Raw genomic sequence first — 17,446 nt, 5'->3', positions numbered from 1 at the left:
GTGTAGTTGCTTTTTAAATGATGATGCAAATCCATCCTAAAGCAAGAGAATTAATGGACACGGTGGATTAGGAGGTTATGAGAAATTTCCATAGCTCCTGAAAGTGTCTGCTTTGGCCTTTCCTTCCGTGGGGGCAGGGGGTTCAGTCTCATATTGTCTCATATTCCTTTTTTTGAATGTTGGAAGGCTTAATACAGACTCATTTTTACTTGTATGTTCAGTTACCTTTTGACTTACTGCTATGGTATAACAATTTTATAAATTCATTTGCTATGCTGTATAGGGCATTCAGGGTACTAAATTTGGAGAGCATATTCTGGCATTCTATTGATCTGTAATCTGTTTTAGGGAGGCACGTGCCTGGAAACTGTTTCAGCAGAGATGAGTGGAAGTGTTTCTGGAGATCTAGACTAGAAGAAAGAGAATCATGAAGATGTTGCTGAAGGAATAAAACAAGTAAATTCATATTTGTGTGAAACAGACTGTTAGAGATTATTTAACATGGTACTCCATTTTCTCCAAACTGTACTGTACTTGTTACTCACTGTAGGTTTTTTTTCTTTTTTTCTCTCTTCAGTTCTATAGGTGCTGGTGCAAAAACAGTTTAGCAATGGATCAAAGAAAAAATGATAGTTTTGTCCCAAGTATCACACAGTTGGAAGACTTCCTAACAGAACATGACTCCAATGTTGTTTGGCTGTTAGTAGGTAAGGTGAATCTATTCTGTTTTAGTTAAATGGTTTTCTTGTGTGTACTCTTAAACATACTTCTCTAAATGCTGGCGTACCAATATCGAATTCCTTACCAAATTACATCAAAACATTGAAAACAGATTTTTGTTTGTCATAGAGCTGTTCAGTGAGGTATGGCAATGCTAGTTAAGTAATTTAGAAAGAAAAAATATGGAACTGTTGCCAGTACTAATAGTGCTGCAGCACTTGGGAGATGAGTCCAGTGTGCAAAGGACGCTGCTCTGCCACTGCGACTCTGCAAAATAACAACTTAGTGAGAACTTATCTCCATGAATTAAGTTTTTTCTAACACGAGAGTAAGCTGGTGTTATTTGTAAGCTTGGTCATTACTTGTAATACCATAACAAAGGATTAGCATTGTGGGACGTGGCAGGAGATACAGTAACTTTGTTATACCAATATGTACGTATCTGCCATTTAACATGGTATAGTTTGAACAGTGATATAAAAGACTACTGTGTTTAATGACATAATTTCTAGACTAAATTGTGTGCCACAATAAGCCTTTAAGCCAAACCGTCATGTCCTTGGCTATGGGCTGGTTTTGTAAATGTGCCTGATTTAGGCATGCTAATTTTTTTATAACATTCATGCTACTGTTTATATTTGTGTGTAGGTACTTTTATTTTCCAAATCTGTGAACAGTGTGATGAATTTAGAGTTTTGCAAAGGTAGATAATACTCTCTTTTCAGCCTTGATTGTTGGACCTGGAGCGAGGGGCAGTGCAGGAAAAATAACTTTATTTTTTGACTTCTGGGATGTTAAAGCATGTCTGTTGTCTATTAACGTACTGGAATTATTTTTCAGTATGCCAAACTGAATGAAAAGGACAATGGCAAATTAGCCGAAGGTGCTTTCTGAATATTATTTATTTCACTTTTAATATGATGATGTGAAAAGCTCGTACTTAACATAAAATTCTGAGTGTAGTCAAGATCAAAATAAGGAAATTTACCATGCTGATAGTTGCTCATGGTAAAATGTGGAACAGCTGTGGAACAGATCTGAAAAATTTGTTTCCGGAAGCTTTGACTTGAGACTTGGAGATGCTCAGGTCTTTCACCAAAGAATAAAAGTGTCAAATTGCAGCCTGCAGAATTTTCTTTCTCTGGTTTTCACTCTCTGCACTGGATTCTTAGAGCAAACTATTAGTAATTCTACTTAGAAAGTATGTAGGATATAAGCAATTCTGTGTAACAGCTATAATTTAAACCAAAAGCTCTGCTTAGCTTTCTTATTTGCTTGAATATATTAAACTTACAAATTTCTGCTTCACGGAAGGGTGGGTGGAACTTAAAGAAATAATATAGTACATCCCCTTTTTCTAAGGGGGACCTATGTATAATTCTGCAGTTTTGGGGAGCTGCTGTAAGAAACCACCTGCTATTCTAGAAACAATGACACAAACAACAGAAAAAGCTGGGTAGCTTCCTGTTACTATGCGATTTGGATAGAAACGTATTAAAGTAATATTTATTAACTGACACAGTTTCAACCAGCCGTTCCTCCTTTGCTTTCATCTGCTGACCTATGGCATCCTGTTATAAGAGAACAAAAAAAAGATGTCAATAGTTTCTTCCCCTGAATCCTGAAACAGCTAACTATTGATCCCAATAAAAGAGGTGATGAATTCTAGAAATGAATATGCTCTTCAGAGAGCTCTTGCTCAATGCTAGAATAATTTCTAAATATCACATGCGGTAAAACTTTCCAAATGTAATTTCCAAAATGTAGTTTCACTGAAGAGGCTTTTAAAATCAAGAATATAATAATGAGATTAATAGCGTTTATGGGATCTGTCACTTAACAGTGGAGCGTAAATTTGGTGAGGGAAAAGTCTACAGTTTGTGGTAAGGTGAGACTAGTGGTAAAGGCAGTGGATTAGACCCGTAGTGCTTGGAAACTGCACGAGCTTGCTGATTTTTCTCAGTATATGTCACCTTAAGAGGGTGTCTTCTTGGGTTTAGGTATCTAGAAGTGAAACATGTAGTTGAACTTTAACCTCAAATTAAGTTTTAGTACTGGAATGAGACCCTTTGAGTGTGAGTCATTCCACCTTTCTCCCTACAATGACAGGGGATCAGCAGCGAGTAGCTTATTCATCTGAAAGTCAGCGGAGGTAAACGCTGTCCTTGGAGTGTGCCTTCACTGAATGCCAAGAGCAGTTTCTTTCGTGGGGTGTACCTTTAAACCCTCCCTGCCTTTATTCCTGCGTAATCACGCCCAGAGATTTGATTAGTTCTACATGTCAAGGCAGCTTACCTGCCTGAGTGTGAGCTATTTGAATTTTGGCCGCACTGGATCCATTTTCCAGTAAGCAAAAGACAAAGTCATCTAAGTCTTTCCCTTCTACCTTCTCCTCATCTTTCAACACAAAGCAATGGAGCATCTCACTGCAGAAAAATTAAGGGACAGTAAAAGGACAGGCTATATGTGCCTTTCTGCACTTCAGATTTCCCATAAAAAGCACAATAAATCTGAGTTTTTCAGTATGATGTGTATACATAAATGACAAACTTCTGTTACAAAGTTCAGTTAATATAATGAGTAGAAATACCTCAAATAGAAAAATTGTTTTCTTCCCTACTCTGCTTTGGATGAAACAGAATGGTAATTATCAGTAAAGTGAATTAGAACTAGTCTGTTCCTTGGCAGTCCCATTCCTTTCGGGTTTGTCCTTCTGGAGGCTTTGAGAACCCTTGTAGTTAGAAATAGGTTACTAGCTCTTAATCAACTAAAGTAAAAATTACTTTGGGGATTAGCAGACCTAATTTTTTTTTTTTTACATGTTTCTCAGTGGATTGCTATTTCCTTTTTTTTCCTATTGATTTCCATGCTTGAACTGTTGATAGATTTCTACTAACCCAAGGACTGGTACATTTCTCTCAGCAACTTAGGAGATGGTTTCATGTGATAATGTTGCTTGCTGTGCTAAGATATGAAAGATTAGAAATTTAAGTTACAGTTTATGGTTTGGAGAAGGGTGGGGAAGGAATGTAGTATGACTTTTGTTGTGGTGGTTTTTTAGAGTATTTTGAAATAAATGTGTGGAATCATGCATGGTGTGATTTGATCTATGAAATTTAACTTCTTGTGTGATAAGGGATGCAATGAAATATGAGTTGCCTTTTGCAGGTCCTACTTCCCATTTCCGCTTCTTTTTTGTCCCTATGTCTTTACACCCTTCTCACACAGTCTCTCTGAAAACACCCATTAAAATGTCCCATCGGTTTCAAAATTTTTGAGAGCAGGAAGAATGTTCTTGTGTTTTATAGTCTTAATAGGTAAGGCTTTTATCTAGGTCAGCATACTTCAAAAAAATATTTTAATTCATTTTAATCTTTCAACAGCGACGATATTGTCTTGTGGATGGATTATCTACCTAACTTACTATAATTCCCGGAACATTGGACTCATTTTAACGTTGGTCCTTAACAGATTATATAAACATGGCTACATCCATATTGGTAAGTTATTATTACTGTAATGCCGCTGTTTGTCTACTGCTTTTTATTATACCTCAATTTGCTAAAAACTCTCAGTAAAAGCAAAGTGTTCCTTTGTTGCAGTAATTTGAAAATGATCAGCATGGGTTTAGTTTAAGAAGAGAAAAAGTTCGGTATCATGCTTTAGGGGAGGATTCTTGGTGTACGTAGAAAACCACCCTCTTTTTCATTGAAGTCTCTCATTAGTTCACATTAAAGTTTACTTGATGGGTTTTTTAATTTTAAGGTGCGTTTACTTTTTTCTGTTTAGTCTGTATACTTTGTGTACTTAAAATCTGTATGTTTTCCATTACCACTTTTTCAAAGCCCTGTAATCATAACGGTTAGTGTCCTGAAACGAGAAGATTGACCTCAGTCCCCCATGGAACCTGCTTGAGCCACTTCTGAACTTGTCTTATAATTTGGTATTAATGGGTGCAGCTTCCCACTCCCCCTCACTTTTGAAGCAGGTTATACAGCTTCTGAAGCGTGGGTAGCAACCGCTGGAGTGGGCTCAGAGGGGCACAGTGGAGTCTCAAACCTCAGCTCCCTGTTATGACAGTGTCCTTGCTTTCTAAATAAGCTGTCAGAACAACTAATCACGTTAATCCATACTGGGACTGTGATATGTAGAATTTATACTGCCTAGAACATTTGCATCAAAATCCATTAACTTTTTTTTTATATTTTAAAACATTTTTTAATAAAACAGGTCAGTACAAATCACTTGGGCACTCACCCAAATTACAAAAATACCCAATGCTGAGTCGTAGAGGGCTGTATCCCACAACCTCACTCTGACTGCACTTTTGATTTTCTTTCATTTGTTCTTCCATGCCTGTCTGCTTCCCAGAATGACGATGAGTTTAGTTCTGGAGTTTTTCTGCAACTTTTGATCACAAATGTAGTGAAAACTCAAAACCCCCCAACCTACTCACACCCACCTGTCAAAGAGACCCCTGCAATAATTTGCTTATGTCCTCAAGAATTTAAGAACTGTAATCCAAACCATCTTCAAATCCAACTTTTTGAACAGCAATATAGATAAAATACTTATTGGCTGCTACACTTGATCTATGGGCTTTTATTAAAATTTCTCTGTGAAATTGCTATTAAGTAAAGACAGTTGGACATAGCTGGCCAAATGTATGGTGTTCTTTATAAACTTAATCAGTAAGAAGAACATAACATTAATTAAATCATATGATTTACAGCTTGGATTCAATCGATTAATGTTGAGTTGTTTTTTTTTTTTTTTTGAACAAATCATGGTTTACTTTCTGTGGGTGAGATTAAAAACCTTAGGAAAAATACAGGCTATTGCATTACCTGCTGGTCTTTTCATGGGCATTAATCCTTCCTGCTGTAAACACAGTTTGTCATAATAATTGGACTGAAAACTTTATAGCCATTTAAAATGTGAAAAATTGTTTTGTGGGTAATCTTTTATTTCTCTAATTAGATTCTTGCATACAATGGCTTGATACTTAAAAATGTTCAAATTCTTAACTCTTTTCGCAAGCTTTTCACAAGGCACCTGAATGCTCCCGAGTGATTAGTGTGTTTCAGGGGTTGGTTGTATTCTTGGGTGGTGCCAAATCCAGCACCTTTTCGAGTTGTGTACTTTTTGTCTTGTACGTTCTGAATCTCTGAATTCCCTTCTCCTCTGGAAGTCAGTGTGTTTTCAGAAGGAAAACTCATGATACCTGGTAAAGAAGTTTAAGATAATTGAATACTGTATTCTTCCTGTTCAGAAAATAAAGCATCAAAAACGTGAGGCTAACATCTGATAAACCCTTTCTCTCACACTAGGCTCCTTTTCATTCTCTGTGCTGTCTGGAAAAGTCATGGTTCGCGAAATCTATTTCATCACAGAAGACATGTCTATCAGGTATAGATTTCCAAGGGAATCGCTCTTCTAAATAGCCATTTCAAATACAGTAAACATGTATGTCTAAATAACACATGCCAAAATAGTTTTACAAACAAGTGAGAAATATATTTCTAAATGTTAAAAATAAACTGACTCTCTTGATGGTAGTATTGAGATATTCTAGGTACTTGTGTTGTTATCTTACTTGCTGTTTGAGCGTTATCAATTGAAAGTGAGTTCTGGATAAGATTCTAGTTGTTCTTAATACTGTGAAAGAAAACACTTCAGAGTTTGAATGAGAACTATTTTTCATTAATGTTTTTCACTCCTTCATGCTCCTGCTCTTAAATGTGGAAGATTAATTCGGGGAATAATTTGTTTCATGAACCACACACTGGTGAATAGTTTGTAATTTTGGTTCTTACTGTTTAATTTGGAAAGCCTTGAGAAGGCAATGGATATGGGATTTTATACAAGTTACAGCTAATGTAGTCATTTTATAATATTGTAGAGTATGCTTTGTGTTTTAATATTGCTTGTACATTACTGCCACTGTAGATCTCTGCACTGCATAAGGCAACATGTCATGCAGCTGCACATGGAATTTTTGGATTATGTCTCTTTAACTTCTGTTTTATGTAATTTATTTGATTTAGAATTCAAGATGGATTTATCATATTTCGCTGGTGGAAGATGTACAACCCTAAGCAGAAGCAGCATGGTAGGTTTCCCAAAAAGGTTTCAAAGTTTAAGTTTACAGGTAGGCTGCAGAAGAGTGCTTCCTTGGCACCGTTGGATGCTTGTAATGGATTTGTTAATATGTGCCTGAAGTGTATTGAATCATCAGAAGGTATGGGTTCTTTTAACTGGTTGGTCTGTGTTAGTAGGCTAGAACAACACAATGAAATAAATGCAGGATTCATTATCAGGGACTTGAACGCTTTTTAAGACAAACCATTAACCTTAATAGTAGCCTTCATTAGCTGTAGTCTAAGCATAACTGACCCTGTTTTGAAGTTTATAACTATGATAAATAGAGACTTCTTATGTTCTGAAAGTGATTTTAGTTTTCAGGTTTTAGTGTTGTGCTGTCAGTATTTTAGCAAAAGTGTAACAGTAGGGGATGTTCTTTACTATTTGATAACCCCATGTCTTGATGACATCTGCGGTCATAAAAGTGGAGAAGTGTGGAAAACTCATTTATTTTTTTTTTCTTTATCTATGGCTGAAGAAGGAGTACTAACACAGGATGTGAGAGATTAATTGTTTCTGTGGAAAACACTGAGAAAGCATAAGTAGCCTCGTGATGTGTGCTTAGTCATTTATAGGATTAGAATCTAATTGAATGGGTCTCAGGTCCTGCCTCTCTTGACTTTTGAAGCATCACAGCTCCATTGCTAATTCAAGGAGGTCCAGAAATGGCAACTGCCTAGAGTTGAGGAGGACACTAACTGAGAGGGTCGCTGAACTTTGGAGGCCTTTTTTTTTTTTTTTTTTCCCCGTCTCCCCTTTCAAAGTAGCCTCTGATGGTGTGAAGCCTCTTAGACTTGTCAGCAAGCTTGTACAGCTGTTGCTTTGTCAGTACCAATTCAACAGTGGTAGGCGAACAGTGTGGACATTATGCAGGTAAATATGAGACACTGTTCAGTATAGAGGTAAGAATTAGGAAGAGTTTCTCGCTTCTTTCTATTGAGGCACTACTAAGCCTCTGAGGTGACAGGGCGCAATTCAAGTTCTTTATGCCATAAGAAGGCTAATTCAAAAAGTGGAACCTAGTTTTCGAGTTAATTAGATTTTTTCCAACCACAGGTTATTATCCTACAGGTGTTTATAGAATTTTCTTCATCTGCTACTTAAAACGTATTTCTCTAATTTAACTTAATGCAATAAAGATAGTTATGTCTGTCTTTTATGGTGGTATTTTTGCTTGGCAGTATTGCAAGGATTTAACTTTTTCTGCTGGCATTTAAGACTGCATAATTAGCAGACAAATAATCCAAGTAACCAAGGAGGTCAGAGGTATATAGGTCTGACAACAAAGTGATGTGAATAAAATACTATGTTAAATAATTGCTTGTTTTCCTAGGAAGAACAAGTTTGCTCACTTTACATTTTGGTTATTTAGCAAAGATGCTTTCATTTTTAACCTGAAAGAAGAAATAAAATCTTCAATGGTTCTTAGTCTTTTGTACAGAAATATCTGTACCTGACCAAATTGTGAAAGCTGATGGCATATTGCATCTTAAAGATTTATGTTTTGTTTGAGGATTACTCCCCTACAACTGTCACACAGAATGATTGGAAAAATCTGTTGTAGCTAGACATTACTGATGCATACCTTTGTTTCAGATCCTTCATAAAACAAAAAACCAAAATAGAGCTGAGATTTTCCTATAGAAAAACACATAGGCTCAATCAGGGCTATTAACACTTCAAAAATCCCACTGGATTCTTATTAAAACACAAGACTTAAGTATTTTAGTATTTTTTGCTTGGAAAAAGTACATCTTATGAAGATTTTAGGTATAAGCAGTAATGATCGGTTTCCAAGTGTTGTGGGCTTTTTTGTTTTTAAGTTCTGTAACTGAAGTGCAGGCTGCTTCTAACAATAATGTGAAATGCAACAGGAATGGGATTTTGTTTTTCATAGTGGTGATAAACTTAAGGTCCTGTTAGTGTAGAAATAATGTGACCTCATTTTCTGAATGAATGTTTTTCTGAAAGGTATTTAGAGTATTAGAAAAGGGTGGTTTTTTTTGTGCACAAAAGGGAAGGCTGGTGAAGGTTCCTGAAATACTTGGAGGCCTTAATAAGGGAACTCCTGTTCAGGTCATTTCAGGTGTCCTTGACATCACCTCTTTGGTAAAGGGCTGTACTCAATAATCCAGTTTTCATTGGTAAGATTATCAATGTTAAGTGCCATTACAGTTGTACGCAAGGAGCTGAACTTCAGCATGGGGATATCTTAAATTTCCTAAAAGCTATCGTTGTCTGTTCAAATGTGTATGAAGCTTGTATGTGTCTCTGTCTCCCAAAGGAATGTGCTGAAGGTAGTGCAGACTCATAATATTCCCCGCTGAGCTTGAGGGAGGCAAGCGACTGGAAATTCATTCATATATTCAGAGGGTTTAGAACCAGAGAGGACTTCAGTGTTTGTCCAACCCAGCCATATAAATTGTAACGTTCTCCCTGGAAGGAAAATGTGATCTTTTTAAAAGATTGAGTGATGATGAGTACTTGACATGTTCAATAAGCTATGCCTAGGTAAAGTTGTTTTTAATGCTAGGAATTACATATTCGGTCTTGACATAACTCCAGCTTCCAGGTTGTTACTCCTGTTGGTAAGAAAAATCCAGTATTGTTCCACATGCCCATGGAATGTGTTCTTGTGTTATTGGGAATATTTTTCCCTGATAGCTGCTTTCTAATCACATGGCTTCTTGGCCTTCTTTCTGATGAGCTGAAGCATCTGGCAGTGCCTCCCAGTCACTGCTGACCTGCTGAGATCCACTGACTTTGCAAGTCTTACGAGGATACACAAAGAAATAAAAAACGGGGCGAGGAGCACGATCTGAGGTTTGTCAGAGAAGAGTGAAGATTATTATGAAAAAGAGGCCAAACTCAGAGAACGGTTCCTATACTCTGGTGTATGTACTTTACAAAATGCTTTTTGGTATACTCTTCCTGTTGAACTTCTGGTAGTCAACATGTGTTTATGATCAAAGGGTAGATTACAGTAACGGATGCTAGGAAGCACAGCTATCAAACCTTCGTGTCAGAAAAAGGAAAAATTAAAATGCTTTGCATTCTGAGGTTTTTCTTTTGGTGTTTGTTCTAAAGCTAAGAGAATTATTTTGTTACCGTTTTTCTGAAAAGATGAAAACTAACCTATCAAAATTGATGCATTGTCTGCCTGCCCTCTGGAATTTAAAGTAAATGTTGCTGTAAGATTTCAGTTGCACTGTAGTTTAAGGATGCTTCTCATAAAGGCTTAATCACAGTTCCTTGCATAAGAAAAGGTTTGAGCTACGGAAAGTTTGGATAATGATTACTGATAACCTGTGGTAAAGTTGCATTTCTTGATGTGGTTTTGAAAAGTTCCTCAGTCTGACCTAGCAAGTGCAATCTGTTTTTCATCATGGCACTATGTTTGTACTAGGCTTGTCATACCAATGTTGAAAGAACTTAATAGAAAAAGTCAAGTATGTGGGTTGTCTTCCTGCCTTGAGTGTTATGTTAAATCGCACTGGGACTTGAGAGTAGGTTTTGTACATACTTGAGAACTGAAAGTGGCTTAGGAACAAAAGTTGGAGGATTATGTTGTGAATAGGGCACACCCAGATGTCTTGGTTTAGGTGCCACAGCATATTACCGATTTTCATACTGTAAAACCATGTAGTGTAGTTTATGAGGTACTTGTTGAAGGGGGGAATACTGTTTTGAGAACAAATCCTCTACTTTTTATTGTCGGGAGTGACTTGTTTCTTGTTCTTGTTAGGTTCTATTTAGTGGGTATATTTATGTTGAATTGTTTGGGTAGGTGTGATACAAACATTTGAGTGAGTAATAATAAATAATATGTCTTGATTAAACTCTGTAGGAGGCAAATGTCAAAACCTTGGCTACGTTAGTCACCTTGATTCCAACAGGTGTCAATAAAACTTCAATGTTTTGCTGTCAATCTGGTAGTTACTTTTACATGACCTACAACGCTTCTCTGAATCATTTAACTAGATGACATTCACATCTGCTTGTCTCTTCCTTGCCTTTTTTTTTTTTGTTCTTTTCCAAAAGTGTCTTAGCAATCAAATTGGTGTGTGGAGGTCAGATCTTATTTTTGTTATTAGGAAAAAGAGATAGTTGTCTCTTTAAATCCCCTTTAAAGAAATGAATTATGACATATGATTTCATTTAGTTAATAAAGTCTAATGCTTGCCTCCAGGAATTGAAAAATTACATTTATTTGGGTTCTTAATGATACTGAGATCTCCCAGGTGAACAATTGTGTATCCCAATCACTGTCCATGCCCTCCTTTGCCCATATCTTAGTGATGCAAGTTAACATTACCAATGAACAGATTTGATAGTGCTTTTATGAAAACAGGAAGGAACTGAAACTGGCTCATTAACTTCTCTGTCTCCTGTTCAAGAAAACTGTGATGTCAGTGCTTTCTGGAGACTTATTGTACATTTACTTTTTTTTTATAACGATAGGGAAATTTCTGGTAATTTAGGTATGAGGGGTAAAAGGTGGGTTGCTGGTGTTGTATAGGTGTGTAACATCAGTGGACAGATGAGTTTGTTAGCAAAGAGGGTGCATTTAATAACGCAGGTGTGTCTCAACTTTGGCTCTTGAGCAGCTTCATTTCTTCTCTTGACCCTGACCACAACACCAGCAGTGTTCACTCTGACTTTTTAATTTCTAATGTTTGTGGGTAATGTTGCCTTCAGTTTATACCCCCTGAGTTACAGATTGGGGGCTGCTGTAATAACTATTGATGCTTCAACTTCCTAAAGTCTGTTTAACTTAGAAAGACCAGATCAGGTTTTAGAGCAGCTCGGGTCTCTTGAGTGAATGTGTAAGGGGCACTCTTTCAACTGGGTAATTAGGGGGAAATTGTGCGAGCTTCTTCCTCATATTAACCATATAATTAGGTCATACTATCTAAGGCAAAAGTATGTCAAAGTATGTCACAAACAGCTATGTATGCGATCAGCAGATGTTAAACTAGTTTTTAACTATCAGGGGGTCAAGCTGATATTACAGTTAAAATTTTAAATTTGTGAAAATGTTGACTGGTTGTGCAGAATGAGCATGCTTCTTGTTAGTTCTGCATATTAATGGTTTCTGTTTCTCTGTAAAGGAAAGCTTTTCCCCAGTTCAGGCCTGCTGTACCACAGAGCTTGGCTAGAAAACTATTTGGTTTTTGAGATTGAATTTGCCTCAAGTACTGGTATCTGTGCTAAGAAGCAGAAGTTAGCACCGAGGCTTCTGTGCTGTGCATCAAGAGGGGTTTTTGTTTGTTTGTTTTTTATATATGAGACTGAATAAACCTCATTTACCATTTTGTGCAGCTCCTGCCTGGATTTATTTTTGGATTGTGACCTAAGGGTGAAATGCCTTTCAGATTTTATATTTTGTGTCCAACCATCTTATTTGCCAGGTTTTACTGATTTGCTTGGAACAGTGTAATTATCTTGTGGAATTTTTTACTGCTTTTTAATATGTACTTCGGTGGCTGTTCACTGCCGTGTAGACTGTTTTTGTAAAATGTGCATATTTGAAAAACTGTAAATATTGCAAGAGAGTGTTGGAATAGAACTAGAAACTCTTTTCCTACTCTTTGTTTAGATCCAAAGGCAGAAACACGACTGTATATTACGGTGAATGACTTTGAATTTCATGTGTACAACCGTTCTAAGCTTTATGGACAACTTCAGGAACTGTTTGGCTTGGATCCTACAATAATTCCAGCAAAAAAAGATGATGAAAAAGCACAAGTAAATGGGAGGCAGAGAACACATACCAATCTTGAAAGGTAAATTATTATTCATTTTGCTATTTTGTTGAGGCTTTGTTCTGCAAAGTGCTGAACTAATTGGGTAATGTTTTGTTAACATATGCTCTGGAGGCCAAATGGTTGAAGCACAGCTGAGAGAGAAATTGCACTGATGAGCCTGACAGTCTAAATCTTTCCTTTTCTCAGACTTCCTACCATAATCATTAAAAAAAACAACCAAACAAACCAAACGATCCTTGTTTAATGATCAGAGACAGGTTGAAAAATCTGTTTGAAGTATGATATGAAAAGGGAGCATGTGTTGAAGAGGATTGCGGTTGCAGAATAATAATGGTGTTGCTCAGTAGAAGTAACAGCTGCTCAAGGCATTGAATAGACAAAATGTGAGGATCTCTATGGTGTTGGGAGGACTTACTGGTTTTTGAGCTCTAAACTGGGGCTGATTTCACAAGTCTTTTTAGATGTGTTTGTGTATAGCTACATAAACTTTCTTTTCTTACTCCTTTTTTGGGGGTACCCCAGAAAACATGGTGAGGGTCTATAAGGATTTCTTCTACATGGCTTATGCATAGTGGAGTCAGGTGTTCAACACTAAGCCTCTCCTTGGGCAGAATCACACCAGACTGATTTATTGACAGGAACAGAGAGGATCTAATGAGACTTGAGTCCTTCCACTGCTGCTGGCCAGGCCAGTATGTGCTACTAAATTACACAGCTGCAGGATGCTGTGGCAATCTTGAGTTTGGGTAAGGGCTATGCCTCTGAGCCAGTCTGTTCACGTTTTCATCTTACGCCCTTATTGATAGGTGCAGGAAGGACTTCTGCCTTTGGGGAGGGTGTGCCATGGGAAATGAAAAATCCCACATCTAAGCAGGAATATTTAGAACAGACCAAGTTCCCCAGAGGAAGATTTATTTAACTATTGCTCTGTGTTAACTATGGCGTTCTTGTTTTCTACCTGCATCGGCTCAGTATACCAGCACCCAAGGTGTAGCTGTGTATGCTTCCTGCTGTTCTTCCAGGCTCTGGAGGAGACTGCAGTAGCCTGCTAGCAGGTCCCTTACAGGAGGCACCCCTGTGGGAAGGAGTGTGCCCCGAGATCTGTGCACCCGTAGAGGAAAAGGTTGGTTAGTTCTTCTGCAGAAAAGACAATAATAAACCCCATTTTTTCCCCATAGCGTTAAAGTAAAAACAGAATCTCAAGACCCTTCTTCTTCATGGAGATCGCTTATTCCAGTCATTAAAGTCAATGTGAGCACGGTAAGTGAAAAGACCCTGATAATGAAAACACATGCTTAAAGGTCCAGCTTACCATTAATTTTTTCTTATCTGTTCTTTTGAGATTTTGTTCTCCTTCATGCTTTAAAAAAGTTTTAAAATGACACTATCAGCATTTCCCTGACACAGTCACAAATCCTGCTGGTCCTGTTGGAAACATGGTTATGTTCTCTGTTGTGGAAAATACTTGTGTCTTAGACTTGTAATGACTTCAAGAATATCACCAATTAATTAAGCGAGGTAATGGGTGTTGTACAATGTGGTGTGTTGGGTTTTTGGGAGGTGGTTAGGTTGGTTTTTTTCTTTTTTTTCTTTTCTTCCCTGCATCTTTTAATAGGGATATTTGGACACATTCCTTAAAAGTTGATGTTGCCTCCCAAAAAACCCAGGAAAACTACTAATGAGTTGATAGGAGATAGAATATTGAGAGTTTAATGTACAAGGTAGTATTTTTAGATATGCACAGAATACGGCCAGGATTTTTGTCCATGGTCTTTATTTGCAGGTGGCTGCTTAAGTTGCATTCTTGTAGGTAAATTAGATACGTATGTGTATATATATAAAGAGCGGTGTATAATGAGTAAATTGGGTTTTCTTTTTGATTTAGGGTCGCTTGGCATTTGGGAATCACTATCAGCCACAAACACTTTGTATTAACTTTGATGATGCTTTTTTGACATATACCACAAAACCACCTTCGAGCCACCTTGATCAGTTTATGCACATTGTGAAAGGAAAATTGGAAAATGTTAGAGTCATGCTGGTTCCAAGTCCAAGATATGTTGGTCTTCAAAATGATGAGTAAGTTTTGGGTATTTTTGTTTCCCTATTATTTTATTTATTACTTTAAGAGAACAAAGAGAAGAATGTTGGTTGTGTCTCTGTGACTTTATTTTTCTTAGTGTGTTTAGACAGTTGGCATTTTTACCATTCTGAAGGTTTAAAATGTTGGATCTTTGAAACTCTTTTATTTATGGAGAAAAGTACTGGTATTCTATCTCATTGTAGATTTTTTTTTTGTATGTTCTGTTAATATCCTGCATTCAACTATTATTTTCCTTCACTCAGGTACTATATCTGTACGCAGGCTTCAATGGCACTAAATTTCTAGGATAAACCTAAGGTCTAGGCTGTTGACTTCTGTTTTGCATATGGTTTGGAAAAATTACTTAAAAAGAATGGGCAAAAGCTGTGCAATGCTTGCTGTAGTAGAAAACATGTTATCTTCAGAAGACAGATTGATCCTTTTACCTCTGTGTATTCCGCATAAGTGGCGTTGTGCAGCTTTAACAAACCGAATGATAATAAGTCAAACAAAAGAAAGGGCAATTGCATGAAGTGATTGGACACTAGGATTCTTGTTTTATTACACTTTAACCAGCAAGACGTTTAGGTGCATACTATATTAACATCCCTGGTTGATCTGGTACGAACATCATAGCCAGAATTTTCTGCATTATCTTATTTAATATTTACAAAGTTATGTATTCAACAGATAATTTGGACCAAACTGCTAAATTTCAAAGTCTTTCACAGGTGTTATTCACTTAACAAAAAATAACGTATACTATCCTTGGACAATTGCATGTATAAGTTCCTGTAAAATGATGATACCTATTTTATACCTCCTAAGCAGCAATATCCAGAGAATGAATTATGATGTTTGGAAATAAACTGTACGTCATTTGGCTGTCCCTTAATTGGCTTTGTATCAGCCATATACTGCCATCTATAATATGCCTGTAGTTTTCAAAGAATATTCTGTGAGTGTGTACAGAATCTTACTCTTCCAACATGACGACAAAGGAAATTTCTCCAACTAATATTGAAAACAAACAAGATTAAAACAAAATAGGATTAAGATACTCAAACTATTAGCGTTTTCTCCAGCTTCCGCTAAGTATATTCTTTTTATGCTGTTACCATCCCTGCAGCTCCTGATGGCTGAAGGATGGCATGTGTGCAGAAAACGTGCCCTGATTTACTGGATGGATTCAACAAATGACCCAGTTCACTGGAAATGGGGAATGTTTGAATCTTTAGAGCCTGCCCTCTTATGCTTCTTTGGCTTAAAAATTAAGCTGGGTGTCTTAACTTTCAGAAATTCCTGCAGGCAATGCATGTATAAAAATCAGCTAAGTGACTTGATGAAATATTTAACAGACTGACTAATCGATACAAACATCAAAAACCCACCTTGAAAACTGTCATATTACATTACAAACAGACATCTCAACGCCTCCGTCACTTCTTGCAAATAAATCCTCCAAAACCCAAGGGAAAAAAAATTGGTGGTAGGAAAAGCAGATCAAAGCAGAACAAGTATGGAGAGCAGTCACTAAGTCAGCAGGCCCAAAGTGTAAGTTTAGGATGGATATTAGGCAATACTTCTAAATGATGATGATAATCTCATTGTCATTCATAGCCATTAACTAATTTGTTTGCAAATGGCCTGTGGTGGGGTTTCTAAGGTTCTATCATCTCCATCAGCTAAGTCTGGCAAGGTGTAACTATTCTTGCTGAGGGTGGATTAGGTGACCTCAGAGGTAGTTTCATGTGCTCTTTAAACTGAGAGTACAGCTTAAAGCAGCAGTACTGTTGTCTTTTTTGAATGGCTGTGCAGGGAACACTGGTCATGGAATTCATCCCTCTTACAATAAAGATATGTTGGTCTTAAATCTAAATCTGTTCTACTACTGGGTTCAGCACCTGTCGGTTATCACCTAACCTATGAGCATCCTAGGGCTGGCATAAGGAGAGAGTGCTTTTCTTGGCTGCTGTGTTGTTTGCTATAGCCTGTGGTGCTTTGATAATGTCAAACTATAGGCTCCTCAGTCATCTACTGTATATTTTCGTATTCTTCTCAAAAGGGAATAAAAAAACCTAGTGACAAGAGATGACCATACAGAAGAGAACTTTCCTCTTTGTGGAAAAATCCCACACTGAATAGGCAAAAAGCTTTCTGCAAGTGTAGTGAGTTCAGAGAGATCAGAACAAGAGCATGAAAGAGAAGTGTTTAATGGAACACGCAGACATGGTAAAGATGTACGCTAAAAGAATTGGTTGAAAAGGACTGAGGAGAGTGTTTTCTACCATGTGGGGTTTTGGTGGTGGTGTGTGTGGTTTTTTTTTTTTTTTTTTCTTCCTCCCCACTTCCATTTAGTGTAAGACCTCGTAGCTTTCCTCCAGAAAGTGGAGCACGGCAAAGGTGATGGGGGTGACATGGCAGTGGCTGTTTGACAGGAGGAATTGGCCAAATTGGCCATTCTGTCAGCTCCTAAAGCTTTCCCGTAGATATTTCCTACAGCTAAATGACAGTTTCTGTTAGGCTGCAGAGTTAAGTCAAATTATCCATCTTGAAGATGACTTAACTCAAAAACTATTTGTAGTTCTTTTTAAGAGAGTGGTTTAGATTAAAGCAAAATTACTAATTATTCTAGGTCAATATATGTAAACGCTGTTAGGAAGGCAGAAGTAAACAATTGTTAAATCTGCCCTATGCATTCATACTTTATAGTAATTTTTATTAAAACAGT

At 37.1% G+C, this 17,446-nt stretch overlaps 1 protein-coding gene across 1 annotated transcript in view; it reads left to right on the top strand.

Annotated features, from left to right (window-relative positions):
- Positions 1-348: 348 nt before the first annotated feature.
- The window catches only part of KIAA1109 (KIAA1109 ortholog), a 114,886-nt gene continuing 97,788 nt past the window's right edge, over positions 349-17,446 (top strand). Inside the window, 8 exon segments of the mRNA XM_035897603.1 lie at positions 349-456; positions 578-707; positions 4,104-4,220; positions 6,051-6,129; positions 6,768-6,832; positions 12,464-12,650; positions 13,811-13,892; positions 14,518-14,711. Of these exon segments, the coding sequence (XP_035753496.1) occupies positions 611-707; positions 4,104-4,220; positions 6,051-6,129; positions 6,768-6,832; positions 12,464-12,650; positions 13,811-13,892; positions 14,518-14,711 (821 nt within the window). The 5' untranslated portion in view covers positions 349-456; positions 578-610.

The sequence above is a fragment of the Egretta garzetta genome, unplaced genomic scaffold (genome assembly GCF_000687185.1).
Source record: "Egretta garzetta isolate BGI_Z169 unplaced genomic scaffold, ASM68718v1 scaffold467, whole genome shotgun sequence".
Lineage (NCBI taxonomy): Eukaryota > Metazoa > Chordata > Aves > Pelecaniformes > Ardeidae > Egretta > Egretta garzetta.
This window is presented reverse-complemented; position numbering and strand designations above follow the sequence as displayed.